The 18,621-nt window shown below is 38.4% G+C and overlaps 1 protein-coding gene across 2 annotated transcripts in view; it reads right to left on the reverse strand.

Moving 5' to 3' along the window:
- The window catches only part of DERA (deoxyribose-phosphate aldolase), a 96,521-nt gene that overhangs the window by 49,655 nt on the left and 28,245 nt on the right, over positions 1-18,621 (reverse strand). For both annotated transcript variants that reach the window (XR_008552261.1, XM_037514286.2), the window contains exons 2-5: positions 18,194-18,291; positions 16,493-16,640; positions 15,051-15,146; positions 12,515-12,649 (exon numbers count right to left, since the gene is read on the reverse strand). Coding sequence is in view for 1 of the 2 variants with exons in the window: in XM_037514286.2 (XP_037370183.1) it covers positions 12,515-12,649; positions 15,051-15,146; positions 16,493-16,640; positions 18,194-18,291 (477 nt within the window). In the remaining variant the exon portion in view is untranslated. The remainder of the gene's footprint in view (positions 1-12,514; positions 12,650-15,050; positions 15,147-16,492; positions 16,641-18,193; positions 18,292-18,621) is intronic.

Here is an 18,621-nt window from a genome sequence, read left to right on the forward strand (position 1 = left end):
CTCCCAGGCTCTTATGGCACTGTTTGTTTCCCAAACCCAATTGTCCAGGCTTCCTGTTCTACAGCCTCCTAATATACTAATGAAAACACAATTGGCTTCATTAGTTTTGAATTCAACTCTAATATACAAATATCTACTGGGGTATATGGTATAGTAGACAACAGTTGGCACCCCAACTGCCTGGGGTCTTATCCCAGCTCTATTATTTTAATTTGCTGTAGGTTTGAGCAAAATGCTCAACTTTCTACCGTCATTTCAGCTTCCTTGTCTATAAAATGGGAATATAGGTATGCACACCACATGGTGTCATTTCAAGCATTAAATTAGTTAATATACATTAAGTTAAGCTCAACCATGTCAGCAATTACTGTTGTTGGCAGTAGTTCAGTTACTCTTACTCTTACTTAGTAAGCTTTTGATCATTCAGTATTAGCTTTCCATATGTTCCCTATATAAAAGCAAAACTAACTTTAAGAAGGTAAAAAGCAGGGCCTCCTCCGGTGGCGCAGTGGTTGAGCACCGGGCTGCGAAGCTGCCCGCAGCCTCTGCAGTGCCAGTTCGATCCCCTACTGCCGGCGAGGGTCCCACATGGCGCGCCGACCTTTCCTGCAGTGCCCGCTGCTTCCCTCAGCAGTGTATTTCGTCGGTCTGCCTGTTCTGGTCCCCACTCTGGCTCTGGTGAATTCCCTCCCGCACTTCTGACTGTACCTAGTGCTTGTATAAATAAATAAAATAAATCTTTAATAAATAAATAAATATATAATGTTACCTTATTAAAAAAAAGGTGAAAAGCAGCAAGTACTGTACTAATGCTTATATTAGCCTATGTTGGAATTTATAGATCTTATATAAAGGAAAAACAGACCACTTCATTCTAACTCAAGCCACAGATGCCATAGAGAAGCAAGATTCATGTCCATATAATTTTGAGCACCCTGGTGTTATAATGATCGGCAACATGGAAATTAGATGGGTGACATGTGAATCAAAGTGACAGGATGGCTCAAATATAACCTGGTCACTCTCAAATCATACTGCCCTTGAACATACCCAACTGTCACTTTCAGTATGAATGAGAAAAACAAGAGAAAAACAAAAGTGTAGATATTCCCCTAGATGAGCAGGAAAGGACACCATCACCGTGTGGATTTATATCATTACTTCTGGACTGTACAGGTGGAGGAAATTATAAGTGAAGTAGTAAGTTCAAGAGATTCTTTCCAAAAAAATTCTTCATGAGGAAGAATTGCTCAAAAGAAGAACTCCCCTAAGTTTTCAAAGCATCTCCCTTCAGAAATACTCAAAGTGTTTTCCACACATCATTTAAACATCCCTTGTGAAGTAGCTGGCAGTTACCACATTTTAGACATGAAAAGTGAAATGTTGTAAGATGAATGACTTGTCTAAAATTTTATCACTAGTCAATGGTAGAATATAGATTAGAATTCATTTCTTCAGATGCTGAATAAAATTTTATTTTCTCATACCTCTCTGCCTCTGTCCCAGCGCATGCACATAGCATGCACACGGCACTGTCAGTAAAATGCATTCACAAGGAAATACACTGAATAACATACAATATTTGAAACCTAGAAGAAGCAAAAGAGGTATAAATTCCCTTCTAGTTCAAGTGACTAACTGCATAGTTGAGTGTTACAATCCTAGACCTGATTTTCATTCTTTTAGGGGGGAAAAAGTTGAATAAAAATTTCCAAAGTAACTCAGAAACAAAATACTTAATTGTGTATGATTTAATATACTAAAAACAATCAAATGGCTCTATTAGCCTTCTGGATAACAGAACAGGATATTGTTTTGCTGTGAAGTTCACATCTTAAGACTTGTCTGATTTTTTTTTTTAAAGACTTGTCTGTTCTTCCTCGCCCACCTCTCTAGGCCTCTCCAGTCTCCTCCTCAGAACCTCTCTAGTCCTCATTTTTCACCTCGAAATTGGATAAAGGATCTTTACACAGCTCAAACACATCTCAGATTCCGGAAATAAATGTAAAAGTAACTACAAGAATGATTATGAAAGTAAGCAATTAATTTCCCTTGGATCCACCATTAATAATGATCAGATGTAAAAATGAGGACAAACTATGATTTACTCTAAAAGGTTTAGCTAAGAACAAAAAGCCTCCCATTATTGATTAGAAAACAGTTGTTGATTCTACCTTGTGAGAGCTGTCAGCCAGGCAAGGGCACCCTCAGTCACACACTGCCATGAAAGTGAAGAGAAATGGGATAGGGAGGTCACAAGCTTGGGGAAACTCTTGCCTCACATTCTACAAGATCAGGGCCAGGTAAATCCAGGGACACCCTTATCAGTGAAATTGGGAATTCTGGAGAAGCTGGGAAGCACAGCCAGCCTAAGGATATAGCATGGGGTGCAGAGACATCAAGCCTAGTCAAGAGATTGTTATATACAAGGAAGGACAAGTAGGTACAATCTACTGAGGTTATGGGAGAGGGAGAGAGGTGTCTCACTAACAAAACAGAGAGGCATAAATACACAAAGGGAAAGAGAGTGAGAATAAATCATGAGAGTGAGAATAAATCATGAGAGATTGGCTTATAAAGGCTGCAATCAGGGTGGACATATAAGGGTCTAATAAATTAGATGCACAATGGATTAAACAAATAGAGATAGGAAAGATACACATGTATATGTATTGTTAAATACATGATGCATATTTATCTACATTCACATCTTTCATAATTTGTCTGCTAAGAAGGCGTAGACATATCCCAGAAGCAATAACCACACCACACTCACAGATCTGTTTCTAAATAATACCAGTCTTCAATACATGGAAACAGAGCTTCTTGGAAAAATGGCTGATTACATTGCTGGGGCAGAGAAAGTCAAATATTAGTCTGGAATATCCTTTATAAGAATGCAAGGAAGTTCTCATAGAATGGTGGGAACATATCAGAAAGAAAGAGGCACCAGTTTGAAGCAGTTGCCCACAGTCAAATCTGGGACAATTTGAGCATCAAAATAAATAACAATACTAATGTATGACTGAGTAAAATAGAAATCCTGAGTTCTTACAAAGAATAAGAATAGTAAGGAGAAGGTGATGCTAATGAGTAAGTTTAGATGTAATAATAAAACTAGAAAATCGCCATTTGTTAACTATCAGGGTAATAACTGAAGAATTATGAAGGAACATTAAAAATAGTGCAGAAAAGTTCCATGAGAAAGAGGATATAATATAGTCTAAAAATATCTCCATTTACAATTACTGTATTAATTACTTAGTAAAATACAGAATACTTATTAATTTTATAATGGAGAAACATGGGAAAAACCATTGTAACCAAATGAAAAAGTAACAGCCTTAATAATGTAAAATATGAACATCTTTTAACTTCTGAAATGATGCACTGAGAAGAACAGAGCAAAACTTCTGTGGTCCTTCTAGTGAAAATAAATGAATCTAATCATGGGCAGCCTTGGGAAGAGAGCTGCCTCACCCCTTTGCAAAGGGATGTCAGTGAAGTGAAGCACCTGCATAGTCACAGGTGGGTGAGAGGGTTGCTGCAAGGGAGAAGGATGGGGAAGAGGAACACCTGCATAAGCACAGGTGGGCAGAAGGGCTGCTGCCCCTTGTATACTATTTTTGCAACTTCTCTGTAAGTTTAAAATGAATCAAAAATAAAAGTTCAAAAGGAACATTTGATTTTTCAAAGATACATTTGATATATTGCAATTTGACATTGAGCTACTTTTCTTATGGGAGGCTTGAGATTATCAACCAACCTATTTGATGGGTTTAAGCAAACAAATTAAAAATAATATGTTACATATTATTTTAATACTTGTTTCTTGCTGCTTGATATATCATAAACTTAAAATATACTAAATTAAAAAGATTTCAAAATAATTGAAAGTTAAAAGTATCAGTCTGTAACACAATTTTTAAAAAATTTTTATTTTATATATTTTTACATCATTTTTCCCTTTTGTACATGTATGCATTTTCACCTTGGTTATCATGCTCAGTGAAATAAGCCAAAAAAGAAAAGAAAAATACTGGATGGTCTCACTCATAGGAGGAATTTAGAAAACCTAAATAAGGGATCAGGAAAAAGACTAATTATAATAAAATCAAAATCAACAGGCAACTATAAACCAGAGACACACTACAGAGGGGGAGATGAGAGTAGGATCTGTAACACAATTTTTAATGGCTGCAAAATGTTTCACTGCAAGGTTGTAAATCATTGATTCAACCATTTTTCTATTATTGGCTATTTAAGAATACTTCTGATGTTTTCAATTATAAACAATATTTTAGTAAAAGTCCTTATGGTTGAATCTCTGCCTACATCTTGACCTTATTTCCTATACCTTATTAATTCTCTGCTCACATACTCATGTGTAACATACATTCTTTTTTAAAAAACTCAAACATTATGGAAACTGGAAATCCTTCACTTAAAAAGAGAAACAACAGTTCTTGCACATACCAGAAAAATAATCATTTGGAAGGCTATTATAAAAGATGACTGACAAATGAAAATGGAATTCAAACTCCACGAGCGCAAATTAGTCAGAATAATGCAAAATTTAACAAAACACATACACCAGAGAAGTGGCTGGCAAGGTGATGTCACATTAAAAACCTGATAATAAATGTTTTGACTTATAATGAGGTTTTCAGAACTAGCAAAAGTGGGTGTACTAGAAACCCAGGATATATTACATCGCAGATGCTTAATCAATATAGTGGCCCAACTGGCAGAGGAGGTGTCTGCTGTCTGCCCCGCCACATCCCTCCTACTACTGCCACAATGATGAGGAAAAATGGAGGTCACAACGCGACCTTCTGCTCATCATACCCAGCTGAAAAACAAGACTCTGCTGGTGGGGGCTTGCTGACAGAAACCCGAGAACATAGCCACAGTGGGGAAGGCCAGTGCTCATGAGAATGTACGTCCAAGGCAGAAGGGGTCAGACTGCATGTTTTAAACAACATCCCAAACAGGCTGACAACTGCTTCTACCTTCTGCCTCCTGTGTCAGCAGGAATTTGCATCAATAGCATTTCCTTTCTCATTTTACAATGATCTTGTTTCTCTCCAGTTTCCAACTACAAAGAAAGTATAGTCTTAATCTGGAGACTGCTGGCAGTTAGTTTTCTGGAGAAGCATGGCCACAGACATAGAAAACTATTACTAAAGATTTCATGTATAGAAATTATGCTTTATGTAAGGATCCAAGTGTTTAAAGATGATGTTTCCTATCTTAAAGTCATAAAGTAGATTTCCCTTTATATTTTATGCTATTCAAAGGCACTTAAAAATAACTGTTAATGAATATATCTGAGCAATTATTTTTTGAGTACTGGAAAGATGATCAACACTGCATAAGAACAGCCTGAAAATAACTCTTAAGATAATTATATGTACACTACAACACTTAATATAAAATTGTGCAGCAACCCTTTAAACCAAAAAAGTCACAAAATGTTCAAGAACAGTTTTCATCCACCAAGGCAACTAATTAATCTTGGAAGACTAAAACACCAGGTTGTAAAATAACCTACAAGAGATAAAACAAACACATTTTGTCAATAGCATTTGAAGTTTTGAAGAATCATAGCATAAAAACACAAAACCATAAAAGCATATAGCAGCCATAAGTATCTTCAGAATTTTTCTGTTATAAACAATCCCCCAAAACAGAGAAAGAGGATTATGGATTATGTGATTCCTCCCAAGAAAAGTGTTTATAGATTTAGAGATGACTTCCTTGTAAGATATTATGATTAACAGTGGTACAAAATAAAAATACCACTTTCTTCTGAAATATTATTTCTACCATCCTTCTACCATAAAAATAAGCAAACAAGAAAAATAAATTGTTGACCAGATTCAAGATTTTCAGGACCCAATGGCATAAGTTACAACAATGATAGACATTAGGATTTGACCCTAATGTTTTACTCTCTTATCCTAAAACTCTTGACAGCCATGAGGCATAGATAATTCCAAACAAAGCCGAGGAGAGCATGTCCAGTCTGAAGACTCCAAGAGGATGAAAAGATAGAGAGACTTTGGATACAGGAGATAAACAATATTTTCAACACACTAGGCTGGAAGATGTCAAAGAAGTCACCGTTGGAGTCATGTCCATCAGTCCTCCAGAGAAGAATGGTTTCCAAAAACTAGTAAAAGCAGCTCGAGGTCCTGAGTTTATAGAAATGAAAGATTCTTGAGTGAGGCAGAATAAGATAGCCTTTCTACGTCTCTGCTAAATACATTAGGCAAATACATGCAGCAGAGAGATCACTCAAGGCAAGAAATGAACATCTCTCTATATTTGCAGTACATGGGTTGCATTCAACTTTCAAGAGATAATGAACTTCTGGGATGTGCTTCCTTGAAAGAACTGTTTAAGGAATACAACTACAAAGCCAACGTCAACAGCACCATAAAGAAATAATACTATTACTATGCTTGAAATGACTGTGGAGTTGAAGTCTTCAACCTTAACATGTCAAAGGGAAGCTTCCTCCTTAGCCTAAACTCCACAATGATGGGGATTTTTGTACATCATCTTTGAGTGGTAACAGAGATGCTAATAAAAGTACTGAGAACTGTTTCCCCATGTTTGAGAAATAAATTATAAGTGGCAGGAACAAAATTTGTGTGGCTCCAGACGGAAAAAGTATTCAAATGGACCGATGTTTCAGGGAGGCAAATTAAAGTTCAAAAAAAAAAAAAAAAGAAAGAAAGAAAGACTGTGGTGTCACCAGTACTTATCATGGGAATAATATTCATATACAATGAAAATGCCAGATACAAAACCGCAGGTCATGATGGCTCTAAAGAAATCATTAAGTGTTACCCCCTCATTGGCAGTTGATTTACATGAGGTGAAGAGAGGTGAAATGCTTGCTCACAGACTTGGAGAAAATCAGCAAAATGACAAAGACTAAAACCCATGTCCTCTCCAGAGTTCTAGTTCATTTACTCAATACATGTGTTACAGGGTTCTTGCCTTAGTATCATACTATCATCAGGAGGGGAGGGGGAAAGGGAAGAGACTGCAGCTGGAGTGCAGGGCTTCATCTGGGCCAAGCAGCAAGATGATCAATTTACATATATTATCTAATTTAATCCCTATTATACCCCTGTGAAGTCGATGCCATTATTCCTATTTTACCGAGAAGGAACAGAAGGCACAGAAGTTAAGTAACTTGTCCAAGAGCAAATAGCTATTAATGGTAGCACCAGGATTCCAACCAACATCTGGCTAATGCAAATGCTCTCAACTCTTCACTGTCTCCCAGCACTATCCTCTGCCTTACTCCACAGTGTGTTCAGTCTGGGTCACTGGCTAGCTAGGCACCCCACCTCCCTCACAGTCCAGCATAGGTCCCCCTACTCCCACCCTAGGAATGCTCTCTTTATTCCACAACACAGACTTCCCAGGGGAAGACGAAATATCCTTTTCCTGAGTGCACAGAAGTAGATTCACTTTCTGGCTAAACTTGCCTAGTAACATTTAATTACAACTAATTGCAAATCCAGGCCACATAAATAGAAACACATGGGAAATGTGTTTTGTATTAATCAACATGTAAATTCAACAATGCTTCAATTATCTGGCACCTAAACTATGTAGAACAAAGAAGTGGAAGTAATTTTTTAAAAATGCTCCAGTTAGCTCTTTTCCTTAGAACTATCAATACATAAGGATTATGGGGGCTGGGGGGTAGGGGACTGGAATCAAAATGACCAAGAATGACAGTCACTTATAGGAGTCTATTGTTCCCTTGACTCTAACCCCCAATTCTGATTTCACACAAAACCAAGGGGGTGTGCTAGATTCTGTGAGGAGAGGAACTAGAGTAAGTAACCTGAAAATATGTAGTAGGTAAAGCTGCAATACATTCCACTGCTTATTAGTTAAACTCACTGTCCTTAAGGCAACCTGGGTGTATACCTTGTTGAAGCCTGGTAGACAGGAGTGAGCAAGTTACCTGAGGGAAGAGCCATGAGCCTTAACAAGCTACACAAAATATGACAGTGAAAACTGAAGAGCAAAGAACCAGATAAAACAACAAGAGAAAACATGTTTAAATAAAAAGACAGTAAAGTAAAAAAGCACAGACTACTGGACCTTTAATTAATGAGCAAGTCATGTCAGAGATTTCAGTAGCCCCCAACAGCATCATGTATTTCAGGATAATATAATCACTGATACAATAGTGATGAATGATCTAGAAAAGGAGTTAACTTGTATTTAGTAGAAAGTGCTCATAAAGTCTGAATGACCTAGAAAAAAGCTAATTGTACTTAAAAGAAAGTGTTCATAAAATCAGAGAAATAATTTGTAATGGATGTCTTTCTAAAAAGGCTGTATTCTCTGGTTTGGCCAAGATTCACTGATACTGAATGTCCAGTTATATATTATGAAGAAGGAAAAGCTACACGGTTTCGTGAGGAAATGGAGCAAGCCTTCTGGAATCAGGCCAACCAGGAGCTGGCACCCAGGAGGTATGGTGTCCTCAACATGGGGCACACAGACAGCACCTCCAGGTGATGAGGTTGCCAAAGGGGATGCAGAGCCTGAGAGTTCACTGAGACAAGGTCTGAGGACTATCAACACTTCAGGGATGACAGAGGAGAGAGAGGAGCTGCAAGCAAGATGAGGGACCAGCCAGAAACATGAGGGAGGATCTTAAAAAGGAGGATCTCCAAAGTCATCACAACAGTTTCTAGAAGGAGGGAGCCATCCATTGTGTCAGATGTTGCTGAATGGCACAACTAAACAACAGAAGTCTCCCTTGGCACAGCAGAATCAGAGGTCATTGGTATCTTGGTTAGAACAGATTCAAGAGAAGCAAGTACAAAATGAAGGGGGGCTAGCCAGGGACACTTAGCTGGAAAGGGGAACTGTTGGAACGTGGGCTTTTTTTTTTAAGGGATAAGAAAAGTTTAAGTATGTTTAGACACTGATGAGAATGAGCTAGCAGAGAAACACAAAAGACACAAGAGGGAAAAATGGACAGCAAAAATGGAGTAAGGCCTCAGAAAATATGGGCGATGAGCCACAGCATGGGGGAGCATGGAAAAGAGGAGGGAGGAAAGAAAATCTGATGCAAGGGCCGGAGTAAGTTCCTGTTGACTAGATTCTGTCTTCTCTGAGGAGCAGCAGCTAAGTCTTCTGCTAAGAATGAAGCAGCTTCCAGATGGATAAAGAGTTAGAAGTCTGAAGAGAGTAGAGAGTTTAAATTGTCACAAAGAGAAACCAAGAAGAGGGAGAGCAGTCTCTCTCCTGTTGTCTCTTTGATTTTATATGCTAAATTACACACACTTGCAACTATAAGAAATGGCTGGGAGGGGCCTCCCCTGGTGGCGCAGCAGTTGAACACTGGGCTGCAAAGCTGCCCGCAGCCTCTGCAGCACTGGTTCCATCCACGGCCGTGGGCGGGCGAGTGTCCCACATGGCGCGCAGACCTCTCCTGCTGTGCCCACTGCTCCCCTCAGCATTGTACTTTGGTGTTTCTGCCTGCTCTGCCTCCCTCTCTGGCTCTGGTGAATTCTCTCACCCTCCTGTGCTTCTGACTGTACCCAGTGCTTGTATAAATAAATAAATAAATCTTAAAAAAAAAAAAAAGGAAAGGAATGGCTGGGATTTGCTCTGAATGGTCAGGTTTAAAAATGGGGGTCCTTCTTTTGTTCTTTAGCCAGAGTCCCACATACCTCAGTCACAGGGGAGAGGGACCTGGATTTGAAAGTATAATATCCAGACGGACATTTCCATCAGCAAATTTCAAGAAATCAATTTTAGGCTCATATTTTAATAAACAGCTAATATTAAAACATGACACCGAGAAATACAATATGTAATCAAATTGAGAGCCAAAGTTAAGACAAAATACTGCAGTGAAAAAAGGCCTAAGTCATTGCGAGTTTCTATTTAGAATTAAATTTCTAGTATTAAATGTTCCTTTTCAATTTGTTTTGGGTCAAGAGGTTATTAACACCATAAAAAAAGAGTTAATAGAAAAGTATGGTCTAGGACAAAGATGTGTTATTATATTTTGCAAGAATGCCTGTCATTGGGAAATTATCAGTTCTTAAAAACAACCATTCCTAGTTCATTAACAGATAGCCAATTACATCAAAACTTTTCTCCTATTGTATTTTATTTTCCAATTAGTAGGATCCTAGAGACAAGAGCACAAGTTATAATAACATAAACTATACCTATATGTCTACAACTTCTAAATAAAAGACATAAAGAACATATACTTTCTTATCCAACCAAATCACATGAAGTTTATTTTTTTAGATTTGTTTAAAATGATATACTTATTCATTTTTTTCCTCTTATTTTAGTCAAATTTTAAACTAAAATCTGAGTTTAGAAGCAGACGAACAGATTCAATATATAGGGACAAGGGACATCTATAAATTTAAGAAAGACTGCTTAAAAAATAATTATGACTGCAATTGTCCAGAGTACCCATGAACCATAAGAAACAAAAACCAAAAGCTCAAAAAGGTATTTGTGAGTTGCTAAGAATTTTCATCTGGCAAATATTAAAAACGTTGATAAGTACAGCTGGGAATGTAAAGCAAGGGAAATGGACTTAAATTTTATTTCTAGGTCATTTGGAACTGCTGTATCCGTAATCATGTTGTCCTGGAATGCATGATGCTCTCAGGGGCTACCGGAATCTATTGACTTGCCCCTTAGCTAACAGTCCGGATGGCTGGGTTTTTTGACTTCATGTATCTTTTTATTTAAACATTTTGTTATTGTTGGTTTTGCTTGGTTCTTGCTGTTAAACTTTTTATTATCACATGCTTCCCTGCCATGCCAGTACTTCCCTCACTGCTTTCCATCATGTTACAGAAATGTACACACCTAACTTAAGAATGTACAGGAAAGTAGCTAATATTCCAAGCTAAATGACTCCATTTCCCAGTTTCACTTGCAGCCAAGCATAGCCGTGCAATTCAATTCAGGCCAAGAGTGTTGTATGAGACTTGGGGATGGGACAAGCCCTTCTTCGCAGCAGTCTATGAGATGAAGCCGGGACTTCAGAAGCATCATAGACAATGGAGTCACCTTGAGTGTGAGTGTAGAAGGCACAGGCTTTGGCAGTAAAAGGTAAAGGTATCTGAGGTCTCCAAGGATTTGGCAGGGCTCCCACTAGACTCCTTAAATACCTATCTGACTTTATATAAGAGAATAAATTCCTGGTATTTAAACCACTGAAGGAATCTTTGTGACATAACCAAAAGCAATTCTTAATACAATGGAATTAGGACTTAAAGGTGAGAAGATTAATGGAATGATGGATTGTTAGGAAGTCATAGAAAGATATTCATGAGATATTGGCAAGCCCAATAAATATGTCATGGAAAAAAACACTAACTATAATTCTATTTTTTATTTAAACTATTAAAAAGGTGGGAATTGCATATGTGCAAAAATGAAGAGAAAAAAGTCTGGAAGTTGTGCATTGCAGTGTTATCAGGGGTTCTTTCTAGGCAATGTGATTATGTGGCACATCTACTTCTTTTATCACTGGTTAGAATTTTTGTTTTTAATAATGAACAGGTATAACTTCCATAGTTAGTATAAAATAGACCATACCTGATATTCATATATTCTAAAGACATAATATGTTAGTCTATCTTTATCTTACACTTTCATTTAAAAAAATTCTAAACTAATTGTAATAATTTTTTTGCAGTACAGATTGTATTTAAGTTAGCTATCAGCCATGTCTGTATATAAAATATATTTTATGCAGAGGTAAAATATTTTTCTTTAGTATCTAATTAGAAATAATAGCTTATTGGGCCTCCCCAGTGGCGCAGCGGTTGAGCGCTGGGTTGCGAAGCTGCCCGTGGCCTCTGCGGCGCCGGTTCGATCCCCGGCTGCTTCCCGGCCACCGGAGGAGGGTCCTGCATGGCGCGCAGACCTCTCCTGCCGCCCGCTGCTCCCCTCAGCAGTGTACTTCGGTCCTTCTGCCTGTTCTGCTCCCCGCTCTGGCACTGGTGAATTCTCTCACCCTCCCGCGCTTCTGACTGTACCCAGTGCATGTATGGACAGAACAAACAAACAAACAAATAAAGAAAGAAAGAAAACATGCCTCTATTAAAAAAAAAAAAGAAGAAGAAATAATAGCTTATTAAAATAAACTTTGCATAAGGGACCTGACTGTAGTAATGTATATATTAAGTAATAAAATGGTGGGGATCAAAATAAATGTTAATCCACTGTATGAAATAACAATTTACCTAAGCACTCAAAGGGATCTAAAGAGTTCCTGCTGGTTGGGAACTGCCTAGATTTATGGGGGGGGGGGCACAAGGACAGATCATCTTAACCATGTTTTCTTTCCTAGATTCACCCTCTGATCTAGAGCCTCGTCATCTAGAATTATGACCTCCCCAACCTACTGCTTTGTGCCGGGTCCTCACCATGATTCACAGGAGATAACTATGTCTCCCTTGCGGGAAGGACATGAACTTACCTTCCCACTGGCCGGTCAACACCAAGGTCCTGTTAATTACCACGTCGATTTCTGTAGCTCCATCTTCCACAGCCAGTCTGATCTCTTCTAATCGTGTTTTTAAATGAGTCTGTCCAGCTGGAAAGCCAGTGGCCACTAATAAAAAGAAAGAAAGAAAGGAATAGAGAAGGGAAAAAGAGTCAGAGGGAAGTGGAGGGAGGGGGAGAGATAAATTTCAAGTGGTCAGTATCTCAACAAAGAATTTCAGACTAATAAAAATCAGCATTTAGACTAAACAGAAATTACACTAAGAACTTCATGCATATCTTGAAAAGTTAATTATGAAGAAATAGACTACTATCTAATATCGCATTGGTGCTAGAATAAATATTACTATTCTATCCTCTGGAAGACTTACAACTAAATTACTGCTGAGCCGTCTAGAGGGTGCTTTAAAAAAAATACAAGGAGAAAATAAAAATAAGAGGGTGCTTTTAGTAGAGAGTCATTAAGAAAATATTACCAAAGTGATGTGATAAAATGGTAGCAGCCCTGTCTTGGTGGACACTAGCTAAGTTAGTTATCTCTGTATTCATGCTTTACTCATTCACATGTTTAGCTGTTGTGATACAGGCTCTTCCTGCTGCCTGTCTTTAACAGTCAAGCAACTGAGAATAAAGGGAAGAGACTGCAAGAGGGAAAACACCTAATTCTGAAAATTGGGGTAGGGGCAGATTAGGAAAGAACAGGATGCAGCTTCATCTCCTAGACAGTAGCGAAGAAGGGCTCATCCCATCCCCAAGTAAAAGGAAAATGAAAACGCAACCACACTTTTGAAAACTATTAATATTTTTCACATGCATGTCATTAATTCCATTCCCATTTATTGGGTTTCCTGATATTATTAAAATCCTCAGGTTGGCTACCTTCCAGGAAAGCACATTTCTTGGCTGTAGAAAGGAAAAGCTGAATTGACTGAAACTGATGAAAAGTAAAGGGTGCTAAAGGAGTAGCTGCCAAATACTTTGGGGATCTTCACAAAAATGTTGTATATAAATACCATACACTGTTTCTTTTGAGGTATCCCTAATAAAATAACAAGTTTTATGGGCTCTTTCTTCACAGTACCAGGATATTCCTCTAACATCTCCCCGCTGACCCACCAAGTTCCAGCTACTTATTTATCAGTGTAACCCCCAAAACAAAACACCTACATGATTTGGTGTGTTTAGAGGGGAACAATTTCCTAGTTAAGTGGAAAGTTGTGCAGATGGCTTCTGGAAGACCTTCATTTTAAGCAGCTATATAGTAAAATATTTTATTTTGAAGCCTGCATCTTCTTTCTTCAGTTTGCTGTCATCAACATTCACTGAGTAGAGCTTGTACTGATCATGGGGATGTGGTTCAATCCAAGGTTCTGGGTAATTCTTTCTGACCCAATGATGTCAGGATTGAATAATGCCAGGCATGTGACATATAGAGCTGCTCCGTTCCTCTGGCTCCAATAAATACAAAGAGGGGAACAGAGCTCGGATGCTTCCTGGCCTGAGGACCTGGTGGAGCATGGTTTCAGGAGAGGCCTTGGACCAAGGAGAGGAGAACAAATCTGCAAGGTCTGGGACTAAGTCTCCTGTAACATCTTTCAAATGTGGAATCTAATTGTCTATTCATTCATCCATCTGCACACACTTAGAAGCTTTTAAGACTTTTCTTTCGCTCATATCACGTCCCACAGAGTCTATCTCATGTCAGTTGCCCTTGAACATACCCCCCTGCTCTTTCTTCCTGGCTTTTGGGTAACTCTATTGATCTCTACAGACTGTGGTAAGTCATCCTAACTGCATTTCAACCTCTCTACTTCATCCATTCTCATCAACTAAATTACTCCATCATGAAACTGACCACAGCATGCCTCTGCATAAAACCTTTCAGTAAGCTCCCTGTCACCAGCAGAAAGACCAAATGTCACACCATGGCAAGGCTTCCCCATGTGACCCAGCCCCAATCTACCTCTCAGCTTCAGTCTTGACCCTCCATCTTGGTCCCACCTGAGGATGCAGTAAGTGCAAACCTCTTTCGGTTCCCTGACCATGATTCTGAGCCATCCCCTTCCCATCAACACTGTCAACTCCTCCTTCTTCAAGACCCAGTGCTATTCATATCTCCTCTAAGAATTAATCCCTTACTCGTGAAGGTCATCAACCATGGCAGAATAATCTCTCCCTGCTCAATAACAACTGTCACTGTCTATCTGTATTATTGCAGTTTACATTTATAAAAATACTGATCCTGCACAATGATTGTTTTGTACTGACTATCTGCTAAGCAACCAAGTTTCCTTAAGGACAGGGTACAGTTCTGTATCCTTGGGAATTAATATAATGTCTGCTACTTATTATTATTTAGTAGGCAATAAATAAATACTAAAAGAATGAACATATGCAACCAGTTAGATGTATAAAACTGCTCAGATGTGTATGAAACTGTAATACCCCCATAGAGTTGGAGCTGAAGAACTGCAAATGTGCAGAACAACAACAAAAGTTACCAATCTTACCTGATGCCACTGGGATGTTACAGCCTGCAGCCTTTAGTGCTTTCACTGCATCGCAGACCCGTGCAGGATAAACACAAACAGCAGCCGTGGTGATGCCTAAGAAGAAAGAAATCCTAACAGCCCACTGTATGTGAAGTTCAACTCACACAATATGCTTTTAGTTATTATTTATACTACAACATTGGCAGAAATCAAAATGAGAGGAAAAACCATTCCCCCATGATGCTACAGCAAATGAAAAGATTTTTATTTCCAAATTCCCTTGCAGTTTTTTTGACTACATGCATCATTTTCTCATCACTGTACTTGAAGGTTAACAAAATGCCACTTTGTAAAACTTCCTGGGAAAGTCCTTAATAGCAAACTTGATGGTCTTGACTCCATGAAAATATATATGAAATCTACAACATTCAAACAAGAAAGTGGCTGAAAAAAAAGGACCAGTAAGTTTTACAGCAAAATGACATTTCTCTCCTCCCTCTTTTGCAAGAAATAACACAGTCTAGATCTGGATCCTTCATATGTAAGGAGAAAGGTCTTACATTAAAAAAAAAAAATCAAACAGCCACTATAAAACAAGCAAGGGTATAAGGCTTGTGCAAAGTTGTTACCTTAAGTGCTACAAATAAGGAGGTTTTTACTGTTAAAGCTGAAGAAGTATCACAAATACTTTTCATTCAGTTGTGTAGGTAGATCAGTAAGTTCTCCCAAAATTACATGGGATAAAATACATGCATTAGGCAAATACAGAGTCACTAGTTGCCCATTCAGGTGGGCTCTCAGGCACCTTTCATGGAAACACCTGGCTCCCCAAACCAGCCTGGAGAATAACAAGGTCGTTGTCTAGGAAATACCCATTAGACTTCCAGTTTCAGTTTCCTCACTTAAAATAAGGGATAAACCTTCAAAAGTCTCCATTTCTAAAATGGTTCTCAACATATGGCAACTTTTGAAAATCCTTTTAAGTCTACAAACGGAGTGAATATAACTTTTTTTTCAAAAGAGCTAATATTACAAGCATGCCCTATTTCCCATTTGCATTTTATTCTCAACAGTATTTCATTTACTCACAGAAAATACTTTATGGATGAGATGTGATTATTAAGTAATGAGACTAGCTTTTTCACATGTGGCTAGGGATTCAGAATCAGGATTTCAGAGTCACCAGACAGAAAATTTCCAAAACTGAAAAACTAGAAAGAAAAATAAACTCTCTGCCAGCAACTTTAATCCATGATGGAAGGCACTGACCTAAAAAATGAAACCCACATTGTCTCCCTGATGATTTTCAGAGAAGAATCTCGATTATCTATGCATACCGTTCTATCATGGAATTTATTACAATTATCATGTGAGAAGCAGAATCTTGTCCTAAGTTCTCTTAGATTGAGTCATTAGTACTGTAAAGAGATGACTATCAGACAGATTATACACAACATTACCTTTATCGTGCATATTTAAAGCTTTTAAGAGGTCTTCCCGGATTGGATACTTGGCTTTATAACAGAGCCTTTGAACATTGGAAGACGTGTCATCACCCGAAAGTGTAGTAAGATCTATAAAGGTAACAGCTTTCAGGAGCCAAGCAGCCTGGTTTGAAGAAAAGTAAGAACAAGATTAAAAATTAACCTCCCACGCAGTTTGTTGAGACTCACTAGCCACATATGGGAGCCAAATCTGATCTCTCCATTAAGGCACCTCATTCTGACATGTGTTATAAACATTGCTTAAGAGTGACCAACTAGGGGCCTCCCTGGTGGCGCAAGGGATTAAGATGCAGCACTGTGAAGCTATCCATAGCCACTGCAGCACAAGTTCGATCCCCAGCCAGGGTAGTGATCCTTATGGCACAATAGACCTCTTCTGTCTCGCCCACTGCTCCCCTCAGCAGTGTATTTCAGTAGATATGCCTGTTCTGCTCCCTACTCTGTCTCTAGTGAATCCTCTCACCCACCACATCTCTGGCCTGTACCCCAGCTCTTGTATGTATAAATTTAAAAAAAAGAGTGACCAACCAGATGGATATTGTGGAGGATAAAATAAATGTGGGGACAACAGCCTTCAAATGTTCTTTTTCAACTGCTCTTCTGCCCCCCTGTGAGTATGCAGGTGTTTCTTTTCACAAACCTGCTCCGTTCAGGGGCAGCTTTCTGTGCCCTTGTGTCTGTGCCAGTGTCCTTTCCTTACCTTTCCCTTTTTTTAAAAAAAAAAGATAATAAACCTGCCCTTTTGGATATATTAAAAAAAAAACTTTCTCTCTCCCATAGATATTCCAAATGGAAACTGCTAACAGGACAATCTCCCTTCATCAATCTTCTCCATCTCACCCATGAGAATCCCCTCATACATCTTCATTCCAGGTCTGGGATCTGAGGTGGGACATTTAATTTCTTAACTTCGTTGTTGCCTTTTTTTTTTAAATTTAATCCCATTTCCTCTTCAAAACAATATTCAGATTTCACAACTCATTCTGATGAGTTTCCTTTTAGCTTTTTCAATCAGAATATTTCCAAGGATGAGCGAAGTGTGAAATGGCACCCTATAGGATTCAATCACAATATTTTGCCTCACTTGTGAAATGAACACCAAATTCCCTTTAGTCCTGTGATGCAGAGCACGACTTGGATTGGGAGACAATGAAGAACATGCTGACCACAAGTACTCTACGTCACATCATTTTTTGAATTCCGAAAAATAATTTATGAAAATTAATTGTAAGGTAATAGAAACCATGAGGGTCAAAGAGGTGGACCATGACACCTATGGGCCTCAAGAGTGGACATACCAGGTTTAAATGTGATGGCTTTAAAATTAAAATAGAAGACAACCAAAGGAGGTATATCTAAGAAACTGAATAAATGTGTTGAGGAAATATGCCATTTAATTCACTCATGAATAAAGATGCCTCAAATTCATTTGCGGCTTTGCCACTCAAGAGTGATAAGATTTTTAACTTGTTTGGATAAATGTGTTATCTTTCTCCAACCCATCATCATCATATATGAATTATTAAAATAAGTCATGGACAGCTGCAATCTTTTCAGTTTAGATGCATCTTGAGCAAAATTCAATATTGTGGCCTTGAGGGAAGAGACTATGCATTGTAAATTATAGGAACAGAAAATACTCAAGAAGGACCTTACTTGCCACTCCTTCTTCACGGTCCTACGAGCCTGGATTTGCTGTGCACGTCTCAGAACTGCCGGCTGGTTCACTTGTATTTTGGAGATCCAGCTAAGGTCTAAAGGGGACAGAAGAAAAGCTTTTAAAGTCTAAAATTTTTATTAAATAAATTCCCCTATTGTTACACGGTCCTTAGGAGACATATTTATCATTTGGCACTAAAGTTCTTACAAAGCTTAGTTTTCTTTTTCACACAATGAGAAATAAATAGCCTTGCTGGAGGAATACTTCATGTAAAACCAAGAGCATCTGGAATTAACAGATCCTGTACAGATTCATTACAGAAATGTATCTCTAACAATGAGGGTAAATGTGTTCCCCATGTTATATGCCCCACTTCTGACAGCAAAGACTTCTGAGTGCCCAGTCCAGGAGAACAAGTGATTCG

This window comes from Talpa occidentalis, unplaced genomic scaffold, assembly GCF_014898055.3.
Source record: "Talpa occidentalis isolate TD23 unplaced genomic scaffold, MPIMG_talOcc4v2.1 talOcc4.16, whole genome shotgun sequence".
NCBI lineage: Eukaryota > Metazoa > Chordata > Mammalia > Eulipotyphla > Talpidae > Talpa > Talpa occidentalis.